Source organism: Amblyraja radiata, chromosome 1, assembly GCF_010909765.2.
Source record: "Amblyraja radiata isolate CabotCenter1 chromosome 1, sAmbRad1.1.pri, whole genome shotgun sequence".
Classification (NCBI taxonomy): Eukaryota; Metazoa; Chordata; class Chondrichthyes; order Rajiformes; family Rajidae; genus Amblyraja; species Amblyraja radiata.
In genome coordinates, this window is record NC_045956.1 from 125,846,603 (window position 1) to 125,871,145 (window position 24,543).

Below are 24,543 nucleotides of genomic sequence, written 5' to 3' on the forward strand. Positions count from 1 at the left end.
TGGCCAGCTGCCTCACTCCGGCACTTTGTCTTTTTTATCCCTAATCTGAGTGTTTGTGCGGTTTGATATGGATTTTGTACTCGAGTTTCGGTTTTGTCGAAATGTTGCCTCTTTTTGGTTTAAAAATCTGCTTTTGTTACTCGGCGACGGTATGAAGTCTACGGCGCAGTAGTTTGTGCATCCCCGCAGTAAATTGGACGGCACTCCCTTCCCATTCCGCTGCTGACGTGTGCGGCGAGGCGAGGCGAGGCGCACGGCCGCGGGGCCTCCAGAACGTTGCCCTGGTCTCCTGTGAGTGAGGACGGGCGCGCGAGTGTATGTCACAATCCTGGCCGGGCCGGGCCGGGCCGCGCTCTCCTCCAGCGTCAGCCCCAAGCAGTGGAGGCGGCAAAAAGAGACCTCGCATTTTGTCTTCACTCCCTCTCCCTCCCCCCTTCCCCTCAGCGCCAGTTGATGCGTGTATGTTTAGAGAGTAATTCCATCAGCGATGCAGGGTTTGTAGGTGCCTCCTCCAGCTGTGAAATAGAGCCTACGTCAGCCATTAGCCTTTCGGCTTCCCTCTCCCCCTCCCAGTCGCCCTTTTAAACCCGCGCACCCTCCCCTCCTTCCTTAGCGAACGCGACACTACCCCGCAGACCAAACCCGAGCAAAGTTGCAAAGGTTATTTGCAGAGAGGAGCGGCAGTCATCGCTTCAACACATCAGGGGAGCAAAATGTTTGACAGACACAGAGTCCCCTTTGTTTGTTTGGATGTAATATGCGTCCTATTGGGTAAGTATATATGTGAAATTACTAAATATATTGTCTGCTCTGCACCAGTTTATATTTTTATATATCGGTCGTGATTGGTTTTCAATTTGCAGTATTAATGAACGCTTACTATGTTTATTCATTGCGTCTGTTTTTCCACGATCCCTCGGTTACTTGTTACTTGGATTGCTCCTTCCAATGAATGCGATGACACAAGGTCCCTGCGTTCGGATCCTGATCGAAGGGTAACACTAAACAGTACGCATTTGTTCTTGGACTCGATTTGTCTGCAAGAACAAAATCTCAGATTTTAACCCGACATAAGCTGCTGTAGGTCAAGGATGAACTGTGTTGCTTTGCTGTCACAGTCTCTGCGAATTGAAGCCAGCGTCCCCGTCACAAAGGGAACCGGTCTGTTAATGTGATCCAGACTGTTAATGTGATCCAGACGGTCCCAGTATCTGTCAGTCTCCGGCTACTCGTAAATTGTCGACTGGTTCAGCTTTCTTTCTTCCTTGTACCGTCTTCGGCCAAAAGGCATATCTGACGAGAACAAAGAAGCTTGCTGCTCTCAATTTGATTTAATTCATTCAAATAAGGAGTAATGTGTTTTCACTCTAAATTTAAAACGCACGTTAAAACAAATGGAGGTCATTCCGCAAATTCAAAATTTCTTATAAATTAGAGCTGAATTTGCTAACTATATTAGATATTGGTTTTCTTGCGCTTGAGCCCTGTTCGAGCAATGGTTTATATACTTAGTAACTGCTCCACTATGTAACACTACTCTTCCACAGCCAAAGAAGCTTGCATGAAATCGCATTGAACTTCACACATCGGCTTACTTTCAATTACTTTAAACCATACCTACTTATTTTATAATTCAGTGTTCAATTCAAACTTGGTAATAAATTCAGCAAAACTATCATCAGATAAATGTTATCGCCTACTCGGGATCAGAGAAATGTTACCTGGAAGGCACTTTCTATTCAACTGGTTAACTGTGGAACTGATATAACAGTAAAGACTGTTTTACTTAATTGCATTAGTTGAGAGATTTCCAAATTATCGCATTGTTAAAAATGAGTAATGCTTGCCTTAAATCTGGAATCTTTCTGAACTTTTTTGAAGTCTTACCAGAAAGCCCTGTGTGAATTTCTGGTGCAACCTATCTATCCAAAATAGAAATTCAATAGTCGTAGAGTTATTCAGCATGGAACTTGTCGATGCCAACCAAGTTAGACAAAAGTGCTGGAGAAACTCAGCGGGTGCAGCAGCATCTATAGAGCGAAGGAAATAGGCAACGTTCCAGGCCGAAACCCTTCTTCAGACTCAATCAAGTTGTCTAACTGAACTAGTCCCATTTGCCAGCACCTGGTCCATATCCCTCCAAACCTTTCCTATCCATGGGCCTGCTCAAGTATCTTTTAAAGTGCAGATTTCCAATTATTAATATATGGTGCACAGTACCATTGACATTGTTATAAACATAAGTGTTGCCATTGTTATAAACATAATTTAGCTCTGTTATTCCCATTTTGTACACTGAATGTCCGAGTCCAACTTTTCCAGTTCGGCAGCAGATCAACTGAATTACAGACACTTGCCAAGTATTGAAGAGAACCAGCTGGAGCCTGCTAAGTGCTTTTCCTCCTTTCCAGCATTCTGTTTTCAACAGAGTTGGTGCAGTTATTGGAGATGGTTACTTAATTGCGACAAAGATGACGAAGTTGGTAATTGAGAAAATGCAGAGGTGCACTGGAAAATTATAAATGGTTCTCCCTATTGCTCTGGTTCCGAGATAAAACTGTTATAATATTGGATTTTAATTCCCCCTTTCAACAATAGATGCATTGATTAAAGTGAAACGATATTTCGACAATTTCAGGTTCACTGTGACCAATCTCAGATCTGATAAATTGCTCAGCCAGCTTGATAACATTAGCTGTTATTGATTGCTATGGATTCTGCAGAAAGCACTCGAGTGCTGTTCCTGTAGTAGAGAAATCAATGCAGCAGAGGATGCAAAACTGTTTGTGGCCATTTCTCGTGAAGGCCAGCATTAAGCTTTGTTCCTTTGCAAAATACCAGGCTGTTATTTGTTCCAATCCCACATGAATTTAACCGAGGTAGAAACAAAGAACTGTAGATGCTGGTTTACCAAGGAAAGACAGAAATTACTCGAGTAACTCAGTGCGTCAAGCAGATCTCTCGAGAACGTGGATAGGTGAGGTTTCAGGTCAGGACCTTCAGAAGAAATGTCACAATCCAAAATGTTACCTATTCTTCAGAAGAAGTGGCATGACCAGCAATGTCACTTATCCATGTTCTCCAGAGATGCTGCCTACAGAATTTTGCCTGAATTTAACCCTGAGGGAACTGTAAAACATTTTCTCATGTCAGGTAAATTGGACTCTATTTCAAAATGTTTGTGCAATCTTCTAATAAGAAAAGTTGATTTGGTTCATCATTTCTATTGCCACAAGAACCATAGTTCTCTATACGGCATTCAGCATGTTCACTCAACTCTGCTGGGAGGTATTATTTCATGTTACTATTAATGATAATTTTACATGGCCATCCAGCCAATTGTGTTGATCAGATGTAGATTTTACGGATTGGTATAAAGTATTTTGAAAATACACCTTGAATGTCACTGTTTTCTTTAAATTAGATTAGTGTCTGCTCGAGAGACACCCTATTGTGCTAATTGTAGTTTTTGATTATGTTGTAGTTTTTGGCCTAGCAATTAGTTCCTCCAGCATGTATATTTAACCCAGCACTGACACGTAGCTCACAAGTTGTTTTTGCTATAAGGGTAGCGCAACTGAATGTTAACAAATAGTGAAAGTGATGCTGCTTAATCATCAATGTGATATTGTCAACGGGACAATGACAGGGTTCAGAAAGTGTATTTTTATTTCTACATTGGTCAGATAAGCACACATCTTCCTTTCCACCCATTTGAGCAGTATATTGATACTTTCTCCTTATCAGTTTTAGGCAGTTTTGTATCAACTTTTTTTTCATCCAATTTCCTGCATTTATCTAAGTTATTGAAAAAGCATGGGACCTAGGACCACACTTTGTTGAAGCCTAATGAGAACAGGTTTCACACTCCATACACAAACTATCCTACACCCTAGGGACATTTCCAGAAGCCAATTAATCTACAATTCTGCACATTGGGGACTAGTACGAGAAGTGTCCTTGGGACATGTTGGTCGGTTTGGGCAAGTTGGGCTGAAGGGCCTGTTTCCACGCTGCATGTATCTATGATTCTATGATTAGCAAGCAACACACCTTTTTGCAATCTGCTTCAACTTTCCTTTTTTCATGAATGCATTCATTTCGGACAAGATCTTCTCTTAACAAAGTGACTGCTTACTCTATACATTTCTAAATGATGATTATTTTTTTGAATATTGTTCCTCTGAATTTTCCACTGACTTTCTCCTGCTCGGAGTTAGGCTGATTGTTCTGTAACTTTTTGGTCTGTCCCAGAGGTCCGCTAACTTTAAAAACACCTCTTAAAACAATACAACTCAGGAACAGAAGATTGCGGAAATCTGTTGTGATGTCAAATGATGCATAACACTTCTTTGATGACACTTTTGCAAAGGTTCTGATGTACAAGGACAATGTGCAAACCACAAATACTGAAACAGAAGTTAAGTGGATGTTTGTGATACGAGACCTGCTTCTGCAGTGGTAACATGGCACGACCTTGCCTGCGTTACTGCCTGAGATGTTGATCTTCCATGTGCAGGACTTTTAATCCCCCTTTAGGATATAGCTTCCTCATCACCATTGCAGCCCCATGCCATTCATCTTTTAAATCTAGTTTCAGTGCAAACATTGTCAATGAAACGTAAATCATTAAACACAACTTGGAAATACTGGAAATATTCAGCACTTTAGACAGGTCTATCTGTCTGTAGACAATGCCTCGGTTCCCTCACTTTCCAAATACTGTCCTGCTTAATCTGGCCACTCACAGCAATCCAAACGTTACCTTAAAATCGTCAGCACCCATAATTGTTTTGAGATTTTGAATAATCTGGTGTCTTGGAGAGTGTGCTGAGAGCAAATCTTGTTCAGTATACCCTTTATTCGGCCCACCAAGTCTACTCCACCATTCAGTCATGGCTGATCAATCTTATCCTCTCAAAGCCATTCTCCTGCCCTCTCCCCATAACCCCTGACATGTTACTAATAAATAATAAGCAATTTCTGTATTAAAAATATCCATTTACTTGGCCTCCACAGCCATCTCTTTAATAAAAATTAAAATAATATTTTTGTAAACTTCATTCAATTAATCAAAGTTTACCTAATTATGTATGATATGCTGGTCTTGGACCACATGGAATCCAGGGTGGGCTAACCAATAGGATATCAAATTGGGTTGGAGGTAGGAGGCAGATGGTGGAAGTAGACTGTTGTTTTCAGACTGGAGACCTGTAACAAATGGTGTACTGCAGGGATTTGTGCTGGATCCTCTGCTCAATATTTATATTAATGATTAGGATATGAATGTAGGTGGGCGGCATGGTTAGTAAGTTTTGTGGGTGATTAAAACTGGTGGTATAGAGGACAGTGATGAAGGTCATCTAAGATTACTACAATATCTTGTTCATCTGGGCCAATGGGCTAAGGAATGACGGGTGGAAATTAATTTGGATAAATGCACAGTTTTACATTTGGTAAGTTGTATCAGAGCTGGACTTGTTCAGTAAATGGAAGGGCCCTGAGTAGTGATAATGAACAGACACCATGGAATGTCATGTTATAGCTGTACAGTATGTTAGTAAGGCCACGTTTGTGACATTTTTAGTCACCCTGCTATGGGAAGGATGTTGTTCAATGGAAAAGAGTAAGAAAAAAGATGCACAAGTATGTTTCTGGGTTTGGAAAGTTTGAGTTATTAACAGCTGGATGGGCTGTATCTTGTTCCTCTGGAGTGCAGGAGGCTGATGAGTGACCTTTATAGAGGTTTATAAAATAACATGAGGGACATAGATAACGTGAATAGCTACAGTCTTTATCAGAGGGTTTGGGAGTTTGAAACTAGAGGGCATAGGATTATGGTGAGATGGAAAATGATCCTCTCTAAAAAGGACCGGAGGGGTAACATTTTCACATAGAGTGGTGTGTATATGGAAAAGATGCCTGAAGAAGTGATAGAGGCAGGTCCAATGAACAAGGCAGGTGGACAGGTACATGGATAGATAAGGCTTGGAGGAATATGGGCAGGTAGGACAAATTTTTTAGGTAACTTACTTGGCATGGATTCTAGCTTCACTGTTGATCTTTCAATAAGTACATTGAATGCAAAAATCATATTACCATTTATACATAACACAATTCAATTCAAAGGAATTGTTAAGGATATTTGTTTATTTTACAGCTGTAAAATGGAAATTCTTAAGAATAGAATAAAAGCAGTTTATCACACCACAGGAAATTGGCATTACACATCTGCATTTTTGGAACCCCTATTGTAAACCATTTATGGACTGCCGGGCCAGTGTCAGATCCTCTGGACTGATATCTCAAATAATTAATCTGTCCCCATGTACTTAAATGTGAAATTAACATTAATTGACCATTAGCTGTCTGTAGAAAAAATTCCAAATATCTGCCACTTTTTTTGCATAAATTACTGTTTTCCACAACTCCTGGAAGAAAAACAGAAGATACTGGAAAATACTGCAGAAAGAGAAACGGTCAAAGTTTTGGCTCGAACAAAATTTTTCCAACATTTGCTTTAAAAAAAAGAAAAAAAGAAAAAAAAAAGATTCCCAGCATCTGTAATTTAAAAAAACAGACTTTAAATGTATTATTCAAAGACTTTTGAACAGGTACATGGATCGGCAAGGTTTAGAGCGATGTGAGCCAAACATGATCAAGTAGAACTAGTATATGGAGGCGTAGGCAAGTTGGACCTGTTTTCGTGCATTGTGACTCTTAACACCTGGAAGGGATTTCTCTAATTTTGAGACTTGTTCTTCCTAGTTCTAATCTTTCATGCACAGAGTTTCTTGCCATTTTATATTTTATTTGCTTTTAATATTTTGAAGTAACCCCTTGGTCATCTAAATTTAAGTGAATAAAACCCTGGGTTGTGTTTAATGGTATCATGATTATAAATGAAACTGCACTCGTGTGCTCCACCATCCAACTGTGTAGAAAGGGTTAAAGATTTAAGGGTTGCAATAGTATGTTAGTACTCTTATTGGCAGGATGCATTATATCCTATTGTGCTCCAATAGACAACTCTTATTCATTCCATGAAAACAAATTTGCTACATTTTGTCCATTCAATGAATCTTGTCAATAGCTTTATCACACCATTTTCCTTATGGGCAACTATTACATATGAAAAGCATCTCATTAAGAATTGGTGCCTTATATAGTTACATGTGTGTCTGGGGCATGTGCAACTATTATTTTTGTAAAGCATGGAATTGTGGTGGATCATCAGTGACAATTAATCTTACTCTTGTTTGTTCATACACAGATTAAAAATATTTAAACCAACTAATCTCTAAATGAAGACTGAGTTTTATGCTTTTTTTATGACCTTTATCATACACTTGGTGTAGTGCCACTGAAAGAGATATGGTGCACTGGGAAAGGTTTCCGTTTATTATTGTCACGTTAACCAGATTACGATGAAAAGCTATTTTGCACGCTGTTCAAACAGATCAGATATAACCATACAAGAATATAATCAGTTCAAACTCAAGTACAATTGATAGAGCAAAGGGGAAGATACAGAGTATAGAATATAACTCTCAGCTTTGTAGTCCTTTGTGGCACATCAGTTCTTTAGACAGTTCACTGTCCTCAAAGGGGTAGGGGTGAATCAAACAGTACCCACTCTTATGGAGAGACCGTTCAGAAGCCTTATGAAGGGAAAGAAGATATTCCTGAATCTGGTGCTGCATTCTTCCAAGACTGGGCTGCATCTCCAACTCTCTGCAGTTTTTTTGCGGCCATAAGGGCCTATCCCACCAGCATGTGACTGCATGCGGCTAGCGCGACCAAACGTGGTGGCTTGAGGCGTACAGCCTCACGGGGCAGGTCCCACTTCCAACCGCGGAGCCGTCTGGAGTTGTGCGGGGCTGGTCCCGACATCATACTCACCAATCAGCTGGGCAGGAAGCGTGCCGACTGAATTTGGACGTCGCACGGCGTCGGATGGTTACGTCATCACGCAATGGCACACCGGGCGGTGAGGTCATCGCGCAACGCCACGCGTTGGGCGTATGCCGTCGAGATGCTGCGTACGACCTCAATGCGGCTGCGGGCTGACAGGCCGTTGTCGCGCGGAATTTTTGGACAGTGTCAGCTTTTCGGAGCCCCGCGCGATGTCGGGACCAGCCCCGCACAACTCCATATGCCTCTGGCGATCGAAGTGGGACTGGCCCCGCGAGGCCGTACGGCTCAAGCGACCACATTAGGTTGCGTTAGTCGCATGCTGGTGGGACAGGCCCTTTAGGCAGAGCTGTTCCAAAACAGCTTTGATGCAGCCTGATGGTCTGCATTCCATGGTGTATCTGTAGAAGTTTGTAAGAGTCACTGGAGACAAGCCAAGTATCCTCGGGAAGCATAAGCATTGATGTGTCCTTTTGGATGTTGCTTCAATGTGGGTGGTCCACGACAGATCATTGGTAATATTAACATCGAGGAGCTTAAAGCTCTCAACCATTTTCACATCCTCACCTTTGCTGGTTGGGGTTGTACTCCACCATGCTTCCTGAACTCTAACTTCCAGTTTGCCATGCAGCTGTACAGATAACAAAGTAAAGTTATTTTCACTCTTGCTCATTTGACTTGCAAAGGTGGAATCAGCTCATTCCCAAATTCAACACTACAATATTATTATTGAACTCTCACATATCCACTAGAAAGACTATAGTAGAAAAAAAAGCATGAGGGGAATAGGCCCTTCAGCCTATAGTGTATGTGCCAAGCATGATAAACTAATCTCATCTGCCTGCACACGATCCATGTCACTCCATTCCCGCTATGTCATGTGCCTTTTGAAAAGTCTCTTCAGTGTCACTATTGTACTCGCCTCCCTCTGTGTGTAAAATAAAATTTGCTGCACACATCTCCTTTAAACCTTGCCCCTCTCACCCTTTAGTTTCACCCTCTAACTATGCCCCCTAGTCTATGACATGAGCTGGACAATCTGGAAGAAAGTTTCTGAATTGTAGGGCAGGCTCGATCAGTCCCTTTAATCTGAAACCCAACATTGGTTTTGGATTTCTTGGCTGCGGAATAGCTTTGGAGATTATCCACGAGAACAAAACAGCAAATATAGTGTAAATGAAGACTTATTTGAAAGTCTTCATTTACACTATATTTGCTGTTTTGTTCTCGTGGATAATCTCCAAAGCTATTCCGCAGCCAAGAAATCCAAAACCAATGCTGGGTTTCAGATTAAAGGGACTGGTCATGGGACAGAAAAGTACAGCACAGAACAGGCCTTTTGTATGTGCTGAACATGATGCCAAGGCCAACTCTTATCTGCCTGCACATCGTCCATATTCCTCCATTCCCTGCATATCTATGTGCCTAACCAAAAGCCTCAAATACCACTATAGTATCTGCCTCCACCACCATGAGTTGTGTGTCCAGGCACTCGCCACCCTCTGTGTTTTTAAAATAAAACAAAAAGAGCTTGCCCCCCCCCTACATCTCCTTTAGACTTTGGCCCCTTGCTATTTGATATTTCCATCATGGGAAAAAGATTCTGGCTGTCTACCATATCTATGCCTCACCTGATTTTCTTTACTTCAATCAGGCCTCCACTAAAACAACCTGCATTCTGGGGAAAACTATGTATTTTTCTTAAAGCCTAAATCACTATATTTTTGAGGATCTCCAGTTTTCTCGCGATTCTTTTGAAGGCGAATGCCTTCATTGCCATTGAATGATTTTACCGAAGCTAGTTTCCATATGAATCTTTGTCCAAATTGTGTATTCCCATGCATGAATAAAGGTAGTCAGTGTTGAAAGTCTATGTGGCTGTTGGGAAACTTTGAGTCAGTCCTTAACGTTATACTAAATAACCACTTTCCAGTAGAGATCACTGGATGACGATCAGTTGCTTGGGTCTGTTGATCCAGAATAAGCAGGCACAGGTCAGGGATCAGATCTGGGATTTGGATGGATTCGGACTCCATTCGAGACAAAACCAATTCAGCAACTGATCCTCTGGAACCACTCACCTTTATCTATTAAAATACCAATTTTAGATTCTTAGGTTTACGCTTCTTATTATCACATGTATTAAGGAACAATGAAAAGCTTTGTTTTGGATGCTATCCAAATAGATCAAACATACAGAGATGTAATCAAGTCACACTCCAGTCCAATAGATGCTCTACAATGCTGAGAACTATATTCTTCACAGTGCCCCATTGTAGTTCCCCTTTGTCCTGTCTATTGGACAGAATTGGTGCTAATTTCAAGTCAATGCAATGAAATAGATTTTGCAGATGAAGATAATATAAAGTGTTGCTTTTCAATATAAATCTATACTTCACGATAACAATAGTATTCAGATGTACACTTTTATTTGTCAGTCTTAAGCCTGATAGAAAGATAAGGGATTGTAGTTTAACACCAGGAACTGCAAATGCTGGCTTACAAAAATGACACAATGTGGTGGACTAGCTCAGCGGGTCAGACAGCATCTCTGGAGAATGCAAATATATGACTTTTCGCGTTGAGACCCCTTTTTAGATAAGGGATTGTACTCTTGATTGCTAATGACCACAGGTGTACTTGAATCACTTTTTTTTTAAATGGCAGCATCCTCACAGTTTTATTCATACTCATTTGATTCGTAATATTCCTTGACGTTTCTCATTATGATGAACTCAAAATTATAATTACTATTTGTTCAAGAAAATCCAAGGCCATGGAATTAAAGCAACAATGGAACATACCCAATTGGCTCTGCGGGTAGAAACTGAGTAATGATGAATAGTTTGATTCTGCTGGTCCAAACTATTCAATGACATTTCCTGGGTTTGATATTGGCACCTTTAATTTAAATAAAATCTAGATCAATGATTTAGGCTTGGATACAGGGTGTAACATTTCATATTGGAGATGACAATGTCTGGAAATGGGATTGTAAGAGATTTCAGGAGAACATGGACAGACCGGCTGGGGAACGGGCAATGTAAACCAAATGGTGCAATTTTAAAACGGGCATAGGAATGGATGTCTGTTGTTGGTCTGTACAAACATTCGAGGTTGGCAGAACAAGTCAGTTTCTGTTGAAAGCATACGTTAAACTGGGCTTTATAAATAGAGGAGAAGAATTTAAAAACAAGAAAGTTACAATAAACTTTTTTTAAATCACTGGGTTAGGCTCGTGTATTGCTCCATTTCTGGGCACCACGCTTCAGAAAAACTGGCGAGAAGCGGCAAAGGAAGATATTTTGAAATAGGCTGAAGATCATGGTGGAGAGATTGGCGAAGCTGCAGGGAAAGTAAAGGGAGAATGAAAGGAGGGATTGGAATTTTGAACACAGTAGAATAGGTATTCATAAATTTGGATTCAAGCTAACTTGGCAAAAGACCACCCAAGGAAAACAGAAATTTATTTTTGTAATGATAATCAAGAATGGAGAACCTTGGAAGCAAATCCAATGATTGTTTTAAATAGGGAATTGGATAAGCACCCAAAAGCCAGTAATTGCTGAAAGCCTTCTCCGAAAGGTAACCGTTCATAGACAGGTTCTACGAACTGAATCAGCCAACCTATCTGTTTTTGGCTCCATTCAGATTATTTCCTTTCTCTGAGTACCCATAGATTGTGTGGCTTTCCGACCTGAGGTGATGTTATAATCTGCTCTCATGATCCCTCCAGTCTTGCTGTCAATCTGCTCCCATAATCTTGATTTTATTTGCAATTCATTCTATCTCAAGTTATTAGGCGCCACAGTGGTGCAGCGGTAGAGCTGCTGCCTATCATCGCCAGTGACCCGGGTTTATTCTTGACTACGGGTGCTGCCTGTGCGGAGTTTGCACGTTATCCCTGTGACTGTGTAGGTTGTCTCTGGAGGTGTGGGTTTCTTCCCACATTCCAATGACGTGCAGATTTGTAGGTTAATTGGCTTCCTACAGCCCCCGGGTTGTAGGATATAGAACTAGTTTACGGGTGATCAATGGATGATATGGACTCGATGGGCTTGTTTCCATGCTGTATATCTAAACTAAACTTAAATCCTCCTCACTTTTTCTGTACCTCCATGGCTTCTGGTTATGCTCCCCGGATGTAGAAGCTGAGTTTAATTTGCGCTCTGCAGCAGTACATGCACCCTTGGTAGCACACACAGAATGCCTAACCTATTTTAGTTTGCAGTTGTTACATTAGAAGCCAAGATTAACAACATATCATATTCTGTCTCATTCCTAAAGGCAGATCCAAATGGCAATATAAATATGTAGAATGCAAGTGCAGATAGCGGAACACATGCAGGTCACTAATAGAGTAGCTCCTTGCATTTCCTGTTCTTTGAAAATATTGATTTACTTTAGATTAATTCTGTTCCAATTCCAAGATCAGATCTCCCTGATGCAAATCCTCAGAGGCCGATATTTTCCTTGAATGTCAAGGTATGAGTGTTTGCTTCCTGTTTAGAGCTGAAAAGACCAAGTCATATATATGAGAGCCACCAATGTTTACATGTTTATGTTTACTCCGGATTGTGAGTTTATCCTATTCATCAGAACAGCTGCCCCCACAGAGCCAATCTCTTAAACTGGACTGTACTGCCAGTTATAATACATGCGATGCCAGTATAAACTGGCTTTGTCTTTTCCCCAGCGTTAGGCACTATCAGCTGTTGCCCTCTGGCTTTAACTACAGCTGTTTGTGATTCTGTGGTTTTTCCAGTGTGCTCTTCTGAACAGATTTTAATCTGGAAGTTCATGAGCAACATGCACAGCCACAAGTTTCATGGCTCATATGTCATGGCTCAAAACTCATATGTCAGGCTGTTATTCATTGATTACAGCTCGGCATTTAACACAATCATCCCCTCCAAGCTGGTTACCAAACTCGCAGAACTGGGTATCTGCGTAGCCCTCTGCAATTGGATCCTCGCCTTCCTCATCCACATCTGTTCGTATTGGTGGAAATGTGTCAGCCTCGATAACAATCAGCACGGGAGCACCTCAAGGCTGCGTGCTCAGCCCCTTGCTGTACTCACTCTATACTCATGACTGCGTGGCCGGTCATAGTGCGAACTCCATCATCAAGTTCGTTGACGACACCACTGTTGTGGGACGTATCACTGATGGGGATGAGTCAGAGTATAGAAGAGAGATTGAGCAACTGTCCATATGGTGCCAGCACAATAACCTGGCCCTCAACACCAGCAAAACCAAGGAACTGATTGTGGACTTTGGAAGGAGTAGGATGGGGACCCACAGTCCCGTTTATATTAATGGGTCAATGGTGGAAAGGGTCAAGAGCTTCAAATTCCTGGGCGTGCACATCTCTGAAGATCTTTCCTGGTCTGAGAACACTAATGCAATAATCAAGAAAGCTCATCAGCGCCTCTACTTCCTGAGAAGATTACGGAGAGTCGATTTGTCAAGGAGGACTCTCTCTAACTTCTACAAGTGCACAGTAAAGAGCATGCTGTGGACCTGTGCATCGTGGCTTGGTTTGGCAACTTGAGCGCCCTGGAGAGGAAAAGACTACAAAAGTAGTAAACACGGCCCAGTCCATCATCGGCTCTGACCTTCTTTCCATCGAGGGGATCTATCGCAGTCGCTGCCTCAAAAAGGCTGGCAGTATCATCAAAGACCCACATCATCCTGGCCACACACTCATCTCCCTGCTACCTTCAGGTAGACGGTACAGGAGCCTGAAGGCTGCAACAACCAGGTTCAGGAATAGCTACTTCCCCACAGCCACTATTAAACCTGGCTCGGACAAAACTGAAAATTAATAACCCATTATTTGTTATTTGCACTTTATCAGTTTATTTATTCATGTGTTTTGTAGCCAATACCTATTATGTTCTGTTGTGCTGAAGCAAAGCAAGAATTTCATTGTCCTATCAGGGACACATGACAATAAACTCTCTTGATCTCTTGATCTTGAAGTTTGCACAGCTCATTGTTTTTTTTAATCCCTTGATATATGGGGTAGCGAAAGTTTGACCCTTCAGTGAGAGGAGTGGTCTTGGGGTGGGGAAGAATCAAAAGTTGCTGTTTAGCTTGGAGCAGATGCCCAGACCCATGGAGAGTTTGCCGTGGCAATGGATGTTATGTGGGCGCTTAATGATCTGTGGAAACAGCAGTCGGCTTTGTGACCTGCAGTGAAAACAATCAAGAAATTTTTAGAATAGAGCTCCCTTCCACCTATCCATTCCCTAGTAATTAATTGCAGTTCCCAAATAATCTGGACTGTTTCTAGAAAGCACTTAACAAGGTAGACTTAATATTTCCTCTAGATTTTTGATCATTCATTAAAATACACTGAGTTGCGTTTATTGTCACGTGTACCAAGGAACAGTGAAAGGCTCTTGTTGCGTGCTAACGGGTCAGTGGAAAGACAATGCATGATTACAATTGAGCCATCCACGGTGTACAGATCTGAAGTTAACAAAATAATGTAATAATTCAAATAAATAAACTGATCCCTAACTTTCTTTAATAAACAAGTCATAACAAGAATGTAACCCCTCTTTTTCATTTTTCTACTTCAATTGATTTGAACTCTAAGATGAAGAGGTGGCTTGGACAATAAAAAAACACAGAAAAAGGACAAGCAAATGTACTTTTTACAAACAAGAGGTATTTACCCATATAGACTGTACACAAAGTGGGGAGTTTTGGATATAAAGCATTTTGCAGAAAGACTAAATCAAATAGCAAACTAAAAAAGAATGTAAATAGCTCACGAATACGTACTTAGGAGTAATGAGAGAAGGCTGATTGGCAGTTTAGGTTTCGGAGAATGCATACAGTATCACGGATGTATGGAAACCACAGAACTGCTTTGGTCTCCCATTCCAGCGTTATCCAAGAAAAAAATGTTTCCCAGATCATACAAGACAAAAATAATAAAACAATTCATTGTAAGAAAAACTCAGAGAAAATGCCTGTAATAATGTACAGATTAAAAACCTTGTAGACCAATCAAAGGATATTGTATTCTCTAGGGAAATTTTGGCCTTAAGACGTCAATGCCGTGCAAGCTGAATGCAAACATGACATCTTCCAGAGATGCAATGTAATGTTTTAGGATAAAATACATTCTATGCAGCTAATTTGTACAAGCCCGATTGCATTTCTTTTAGAGAGGAAGTAACGAGAAACATTCCTGTCAAAGAAATTCATTGTTTGTGGCTTTAATATGAATGATTCCTAGAAATCTGAACATTATTAACTGGACTGCAAGATACAGGTTCCACAGACTGGATTGAAATTATATTCTCTCTCCTTTTATGCACCACCTCCTTTTATTCTCCACCACTTCCTTTGGCAGTTGTTTCCAGATATTCACCACCCTCTTAAAAACTTGCCCCTCATATTTCTTTGTCTCACCATAAGACTGTGCTCTGAAGTTCTCGACTCTGCTGCTTTGGTAAAAAAAGATTCTAACTTTGCCACTCGCAATTTTATTACCATCTATAAGGTCACTGCTTAGCCTCCTCAGTTCCAATGAGAATAAATCCAACCTATCCAGTCCATTCTAATAACTACAGTTTTCCATTCCAGGCAGAACCTTTGTAAATTTCTTCTGCCCTCTCTCTATTCCAGCCCCCTCCAGTGTGTCTATTCACCACCTGTCACTTTGCCTTTTGTTTCTGGTGTGACAAGTTTGGTGTATCAGGAGTAATGCATATTGGGTGAGGAATCTCAATAGTTTTTAATGATAGAAAGTAATGTTATTGATATTTACAGAATCCTTAAGGGATTTAACAGGGCAGATGCAGATTTGATATATCTTCATGCTGTGATGTCTTGAATTTAATAATCCCCTACATATAAGCTTGGGTAGCCACAACCCAATGGTAGGAATACAGAATTCTCCAAGGTTAGGTAACTTCCCTCAATGTTTTCATCCTCTTTCCTACGCCCTCGTTTCTCCCATTGTCATGTGCCCAAATACTTCCACCTATATTTCTCCCTCTGGCTTTGTTTCACTCTTTCACTCCTCTTATCTCCTTATTTGATGCACATATGGCTCCTTTTCATCTCTAGCCCTTGTCTATCCATCTACCAATCAAAACCCCTCTCACATGTATCCACCTATCACTTGACAGGCATTAGTCCACCCCTCTTTTCCAGATTTCTCCAACCCCTCACTATAATTAGTCTGAAGAAGGGTCCCAAAGTGAAACATTGCTTGTCCATGTCCTCCAAAGATGCTGCCTGACCTGTTGAGTTACTCCAACACTTTATGTTCTACACAAGATTCCAGCATTTACAGTTCTTGATGTGTCTGTTATTTTTCTGACTTGGATCTTGAAGGTTGATGGATCAGGAGGTTTATCTACCACCAGGTGGCGCCAACAATGGCTGCCTCGCCAACAGTCTGTCTGTCTTTTCTTTTGTTTTTGTTATTTTAAGTACGTGTTAAAGAGTACGTTTTATTGTTCCTTGGTTTTATGTGGGGGGGGGGGAACTTTTTTCCAATCTCTTACCTTGACGGAGATGCAATTTTTTTCTGTATCGTATCACTGTCCACATTGCGGCCTAACATCGTGGAGTGCCACGGCCTTTCTTGATCTACATAATATTCCTTCCTTTATACATTTTTGTTTGGATTACATAATTCACATTTTAATGCACGCTGTGCACGTACCAAGAATATTTTATTTTTCCTGCACCAGTCTTGATATTATATATTTTTTTGCAAGAATAAATTATGTTATGCTACATTCGGGATTTCTCAAATGTGGAACCATTTCTTTCAAGATGCTCATAACTGGGTGGGGTATCCCAGCTCCAGGGACTGTGATTTAATCCTGTTTGGGTGCTCTCTGTATAGAGCTTGCACACATGATCATGTTGGTTTCCACAAGGTGCTTTTTTCTTTGCCTCCACATTCCAAAGGCGAGCTTGGAGGTTAATTAGCTGCAGTAAACTGCTTCTTTGTACAGATAAGTGACAAGAATAAAAGGGGAATGTGAGACACCACAGGATAGTGACAAACATCCCTGATCAGACACAAATGATTAAACATTAAACTGATTAAAAATGTAACGGGACAAATTAAATTGGTGCAAAGTATTTAAAAATGATGAAAAACAATCAGAAAATGTACCTTTTCAAAGAAGGTAGATGAATCTAATAGAAACATAGACAAATAGGTGCAGGAGTAGGCCCTTTGAGCCAGCACTGTCATTCAATATGATCATGGCTAATCATCTAAAATCAGTACCCCGTTCCTGCTTTTCCCCCACATCCCTTGATTCCATTAGCCCTAAGAGCTAAATCTAACTCTCTCTATTGAAATGAATGAGGCATTGCCAGGTAAAGCTGAGAGCCCACTGGTGAGTCCAGAACAGAGCAAAGCGGTTGATGTGCATAAACCACCAGCTCATTCCTGACTGACTTCCAGGCTGCAATGAGCAGCTACAGTAGTTTGGAACGTGCTGGTGTTAGCACCACAGGAAGCTGGTGTTTCTCTGAAGATCAGCCAGTTAGCCATGAATTTGCTCTGAATTGCAGAAAAGCCTTATCCTTCCAATACTGGATGTTTGTCTGAATGTCTGTTAACAGTCATTGTAAAGGGCCTGTCCCACTGCGGGGACCTAATTTGCGAGTTTAGAAGAGTTTGCGCTCGATTCAAACTTGCAGCATAGTCGACACATGGTCCTATGAGGTCACTGGAACTCTCCTTCATGCTCGAGGGATGTTCCCGCATACTTGCGACCTCAGTTTGGTCAAGGAACATTTTTCAGCATGCTGAAACATTTTCCGCAAGTAAAAATTGGTTTTGAACTCGTAATGCAGTTGAGTGGGGTCGCTATGTAGTTATAGGCAGTCGAGGTAGCCGTAGGCAATCTCCTTTGCTGACCGGGCATTTTAATTGGCTCATTGGAGTTTTCAGAACCAAGGAAAACCGACCGGTAATGTTAAATGCCCGCTAAACTTTATTAAAAGTTGTCTGGCTTCTTTAAAGTGTCTCCACTCGTTCTAACCCCCCCCCCCCCCTCTCTCCTCCCGCCCTTCTTCTACCCCCCTTCTCTTCCCTTCTCTCCCCATCTCTCCCCTTCTCGCACCCCTCCCCCACCCCTCCGCGCTCTCTACACTGTGCCAGACGTCTTTTACCTTCCTGTTCATCGTGGGTGTAAATTTCAGACAGCGCTCCCCCGCTTTCCCTGGCCCCCACATGTGTTTGTGTGTGTGTGTGTGCGCGCTGACGGTCGATCCAGCTCGTGATTTCATCGCTGACGGTCGATCCAACTCGAGGTTTTTCAGGCGAGTGCCCTCGAGCTTGAAGGTCAAAGACAGTTGCTGAAAAGTCGCGTTAGTGGGACAGGCCCTTAAATGTTGAAAAATGTAGGGCTGATTTATTTTCTTGTGCATCTGTACCGTAGCACCATGTCAGTGAGTATTTTTACCACAAGTATAATTGGAAATTTAGGGAAGATAACACAGATCATTGTGCAAACGTTTCCATAAATTGGGATGTGAAAAGCTGCCTTCAGTAGAAGTGCCCTCTGTGTGTGAATTGTTTGGGATATAATTGAGCGCGCGTGAACCCATGGACTTTGACAACGACTTTGACAACAATAAAGTAATAGAAGAAATTGTCATTCATGCCAAATGCCACAATGAGATTGAAGAAGAAGAATGCGCTTATTATAGCTAAAGATTTTATGACTTTTATTTGGGCCTTTTTGATGTAGTGTTGGGAAAGAGAAAAGCTAATTAAAAGAATTTAGCAAAGTATTTTGGTACTGGGAATAGAATACAGGACATTTGACAAGATCCCTCGGGGCAGGTTGATCTCTAGATGATTAAGGCACGGGGGATCCACTGTTTCTTGGTAGAGTGGATAAAAATTGCCTTGGCCATGGGAGGGTGAAATTCCGATTGGCGACCGACCGCAGGGATCAATACTGCGACCTCCTGTTGGTGAAATACAGAAATTATCTTGATGGACATGGAGGTGGGCTGCTTTGTCAGTTTGCAGATAACACAAAAATTGGCTGAGTTGTGGAGAATGAGTAAGGTTGTCACAAGATTTGGCAGGATATTGATCAGTTGGAAATGTATGCAGGGAAACGGCAGATGGAGATTAATCCAGGCAAGAGTGAAGAGTGGTGGAAATAGAGCAACATTGAAGAGACAATTGAACAAGCACATAAACAGGCATGTGCGGACAGGTGGGATTAGTTTAAATTGGCTTAATTGTTGTCGCAGATGTTGTAGGCCAATAGCCTTTTTTGTGCTGTGCTATGTTCTATGAAGGCTTATTTCACCTCCCAGGTTTTCCTGAGAGGAAAAAGTGAGTGCTAGATAATGAGTTAAATCACCAGAGAATATTTTAAGCTGAACACAAGGGCCAATAAACAACCTAAATGTTAGCTAGTTTGGAGGCTTTCAATATTTTGCAGTCAGTTATTTTCACAGCAAAATTTTAAATCAAAAGATAATTTTGTGTGTTTGATTTCCTGATAATAAAAGGGAACTGAAGATGCTGGTTTACACCAAAGATAGACACAAAATGTTGGAGTAACTCAGTTGGTCAGGCAGCAGCTCTGAAGAAAATGGAAAGGTGACGTTTTGGATTGGAACCCTTATTCAAATTCCATCTCTCTAAAATATCTATCTCCCTAAAAGAATGTCAGCAAGGCACAAAATATTGATGAATTGTCCCCCATAACATAAGAATTTTGAGTCTCATGGGAATTTTGAGTCCCATATTATTGGGAAAATTATCATATCGGTAGATATCTGATGCCAGAGGTTGGAACATTTTGGAGTGTGGGAGGCTGAGGGTGATCTTATAGAAATATATCATGAGTGATGTTGATAAGGTGAATGGCTCTTTTTCCGCAGGATAGGAGAGCCAAAAACATGAGGGCACAGGTTTAAAATAAGAGGGGAAAGATTTAAATTAAACCTGAGGGGCAATATTGTCACACAGGGAAGGGGTGGGTATATGGAACGTGCTGCCTGGGAAGCTGTATATGCAAGAATAGTTATTCATGCCTACCATATTCTGTTGTGCTGAAGCAAAGCAAGAATTTCATTATCCTATCTGGGACACATGACAATAAACTCGCTTGAATCTCTTGAATCTTGAGTTATGATGTTTATAAGAGATCTGGACAAGTACATAGATAAAAAAATAGGTTGAGAGGGATACGACCAAAACACAGGCAAATAGTTCTAGCTTGGGTAAATATCTTGGTTTGAATGAGTTGGGCCAAAGGGGTTTGTTCACTGCTGTGTAGCTATGACTTTGTCATGATCTTAAAGTATTACTAACCCCAGAACAGATGGAACATTTCCTGTGGAGTTGAAGGTATAGTCTGGTTGATTGCAACACATTTCGGCTTGGTTGGTGATTTCAACATCTTTTACTACATTTACTGCTCCAGGTGTGTAACTGTCTCCATTTCACTTTGGGTGCCTTGCTCAAAGGTACTGTATAAATGCAAGTTATTTCATTCCTCTCCAACTGAGGTGCTGAATGAAATGCCTGTAGTATAACAAGTCGCAAATACAAACAAATTATGCGGTGTGACATTTAAACAAAAACCATTACAAATTATTCTGATTATACTACTGATGGAAGAACAAACTAGGCCAACCTGATTTTCTTTTGTCACCATTCAGTGGCAGAAAGTCAGAAGTGACTAATAAATCCACTGAGATGGAGTAAAGAATGTTGTGACAATGAACACAATGGATCCAGGTTTCTCACTGGTGACAAAAGACTTCAGATTCTAGAATCATGAGCAAAAATCAAAACTGCTGGAGGAACTCAGCGGGTCAACATTTTCCTTGAAAGTGGTATCGCAGGGTGGTGAAGGCAGCATTTGGCACATTGGCCTTCATTAGTCAGGAAATTGACCAGAAGTCGTGACATTATATTAAAGCTTTATTATACTTTGGAGAAGCTGCACTTGGATTATTGTGTTCAGTTTGATCACCTTACTATAGTAAAGATGCCATAAGCTGGAAAGAAAGTAGTGATTTAAGAGGATACTGCCAGGGTTCGAGGGACTGAGCTTTTTGGGGAGATTGGGCAGGCTAGAACTTTATTCCTTTGGGGGCAGGAGGCAGGGGGGTGACAATATGGAGGTGTGTAAAATCGTGAGGGGAATAGGTAGCTTGAATGCCCAAAAGCCTTTTTCCAAGGATGGGGCAATAAAGAACAAGTGGGCATAGGTTTAAGATGACGGGAAAGATTTAATATGACATTGAGGGACTTTTTTTTGCACAGTGTGGTAGGAATGTGGAAGGAGCTGCCCGAAGAAGCAGTTGGGGCAGAGACAGTAACACCATTTAAAAGACATTTGAACAGGTACACGGATAGGAAAGGTTTGGAGGAATATGGGCAAAACATGGGCAAATGGAACTAGACCTGCTGCGGGATTTTGATCAGCCTGGGCCGAAGGGCCTATTTCCGTACTGTGTGACTCTTTGATTCTATTTGTGGAAGGAAATGAATAGGTGAAGGTTCGGGTTGGGAATCACATTCAGGTTCAGACATTTTCATTGTTATCCTACCATGGCAACAACCGATTGGGCTACAGCTACATTCCAGTAAGCTATTATTAATTTGAGTACTGGTAATTACTTTGATGAGCAATAACAAGAACATTTGAGTCAGAACAAATGGGTCCTTTTAAGTTGATAGGGGTGTGGAGAGAACTTGAGAAGATTGGAAGAAATAAGGATTAAGTAGAATCACAAAACCTTTTATAAATACAGTAGAAACAAAATCGAGAGAAAGAGTGGGACTCCTCAGGGAAACACATAAAGCTCCTACGCATGTGTGGATCCATGATGAGAGTTTTGGTGTTCACCAGAGGAAGCTGAAGGGTTAGGGGAGGCATGCCTGTTCAGAAATGTCAGGAAGGAGGAAGTGTTTAAGTTGTTGACACACAATATCATTAATATATTCCCTGGGCCTGACAGGATCCACCCCATGATGCAACAATATATGGAGTACGGGAGGAGATTTTTCCAACTTACTTTATTAACCTCAAATGATGTACCAGAACAATGGAGGAAACGTTGCCTGGGCATTCGCTCCCCAGATGCTGCTTGACTTGCTGAGTTCCTCCAGTAGTTTGCGCTTTGCTCAAGATTCCAGCATCTGCAGTTTTTTGTGTCTCTATTAGATAGGTTGGGGTTTTCCTCACCGGTGTGTAGGAGGCTGGGAGGTGACCACTGTAGAAGTTTATAAGATTATAAGGGGACTAGATGGAGTAGACGAACATAATCTTTTTCCCAGGTTAGGGGGAGTCTAACACTAGAGAACACAAGTTTAAGATGAGTGCTGACAAATGTAAATGAGATCTGAGGCAGGTATTTCCCACACAGAAGGTAGTGGTTATCTGGAACGAGCTGCCTGAGACTGTGGTAGAGGCAGCAACAATTACACATTTAAAAGGCATCCTTGGCAAGGAAAGGATTAGAGGGATACAAGCCTAATGCAGACAAATAGACTTAATGTCGATAGTCATCTCGGTTCGCGTAGAGGAAAAGGAACAGTTTATGTGCTGTACAACTTTGTGACTTGTTCATTCATGACCATATTTTATCAACCTTTGGGAAAAGGAAGTAAAATATAAATAGCATTAGATCGATATTAATTTTGAACAGAATTATAATTTTAATACTGACTCAAGACTGCAAATCCAGGCAAATAGTTTAAAGAGTGGACGGGTAACCTCATAATTTAATTTGTGTGTTAGACAAACATCGGCAGGCAACATAACATCCATCTTGCTTGCATTTTAAAACCTATAGAAAACCATGCTACAAAAACTGCCTTCTGGAAGACATGGATGATTAAAAATGACAAAAGGACTGCAAATTCATTTCAGAGACCAACTTAAAATTTCCAAAACTGGAAATGATCAGCATTAAAATAAAATCTGACACAATACCTGACTCTTCTGAATGACTATTCCAAAAAGAACAACATAAAACATCATGTCTATTAGGGCCTGTGGCTCTTGGGGTTAGGAAGAGGAAAATTTTGAAATGGCTGAGATAGTTTCTCTCTACCTATCAGTCACAGTCAGGGCTGTGTAACATCCAATTAACATCACTTTCAAGGCACCAAGACTAGTGAGACATTTGTGGTTGACAGCATAATTGAGAGCAAGTCATTTATGCCATAATATGAATCAATCTAGTAACAGTTTGTTACGTATGTATCATCTCTGCCTGATAAAACCATGTCTGATCTTTCAGAGTGTGAAACTGGTCTATAAAAAAAGAACAAGCAAATTTTTTGCAGATTTATCTTCACAGACTTACTTGCTAATTGCGTAAAATATGCTTCCATAATTTACCATTATGCTCTCTGATGATATTACAAATCACTCTGAAGTGAAGGCAACCATGAGGGACTGATGGAGCAAAGAGTTGCACTGTAAAATAAGATGACTTGGATGCTGCAAATCTGTAAAAAGAGCAAAAATAATTGGAACTACACAGCAAGGTCAGGTAGCATCTTAGAACAGAAGCAGAGTTAATGCTTCAGAATCACTCGTTGACACAGACTCAATGTTCCATGCTGTATCTCTAAAAAGGGCAGGACAGTGGTGCAGCAACAGAGTTGTTGCCTTACAGCACCAGTCCCGGGTTCGATCCTGACTACAGGTGCTGTCTGTACTCTAAAGACATACAGGTTCGTAGGTTAATTGACTTTGGTCAAAATTGTAAATTGTTCCTAGTGTGTAGGATAGTGCTAGTGTATGGGGTGACCACTAGTCAGCACTGACCCAACAGGCATGTTTCTGTGCTGTATTGCTGTACCTCTAAACTAAAGTGCTAAAAAAGTAAATGTTAATTACCTTTTATCAGAACAAGGAAAAGTTTGAAGCCTAGTGGAATTAAAATGCAAGGAGAGAAGAGGAAAGAGAAAATAAGTATCATTAACTTTTACAACTAACTTCATCCAATGCTGCATTCAGTGCATTGTCACATTGTAAATTGTGCTATAAAGTCTGGTAGTAGAATCTTGTTGAAATTGACAGGAATTGTGAATGAATTTATATTCCTGTTTCACGACTTGTGGTCAGAAGGTAAGTTTGCAGTGGAAAAAGGTGGGTAGGAAAATCCGACTCCTTTTGAGTTGTAAGCGTTCCTGAATTCTCTGGATATGTTTTTTTAAACTCTTAAATCCAGATTCATACATTTTCCTACCTCACAATTTTGACACATAAGATTCTGAACCAACTTTACTTCCTGGTTTGCTAGAGTGATGTTTATGTTTTTATAATACTGGTGGGAGTCTGCTGTGGGTTTATGTCTGTTTAAAACTTGCATGTGATTTTTATAAGTGGATAAGAAGTTTATCTTAGCAGATCCTGACAGGCTGAGTAAATGTATTCTTGCTAAAACAGTTTAATCTAAGTTGCCTTGAGCCAATCAAACTCCAAAACCACATGTGAACCCCAATAATTGCAGAAGTAGAGTTGAAGGTTCAAGTCACAGTCCAATCAGATCCAAAATGTTTGTTCAGGTGCTTACTTGTAATTTATTGAAGGAAGAAATACACTTTTTTTAAATACAAGTAATCACCACCTAGCAGTT

General features: G+C 40.9%; 1 protein-coding gene across 2 annotated transcripts in view; it reads left to right on the top strand.

Annotated features, from left to right (window-relative positions):
* Positions 1-209: 209 nt before the first annotated feature.
* plpp1 (phospholipid phosphatase 1) overlaps positions 210-24,543 on the top strand; it is a 107,573-nt gene continuing 83,239 nt past the window's right edge. Inside the window, exon 1 of one of the 2 annotated variants that reach the window (XM_033030582.1) lies at positions 210-771. In XM_033030582.1, coding sequence (XP_032886473.1) covers positions 714-771 — 58 coding nt within the window. In that variant the 5' untranslated portion in view covers positions 210-713. The remainder of the gene's footprint in view (positions 772-24,543) is intronic. The other variant, XM_033030591.1, reaches the window with a different exon arrangement.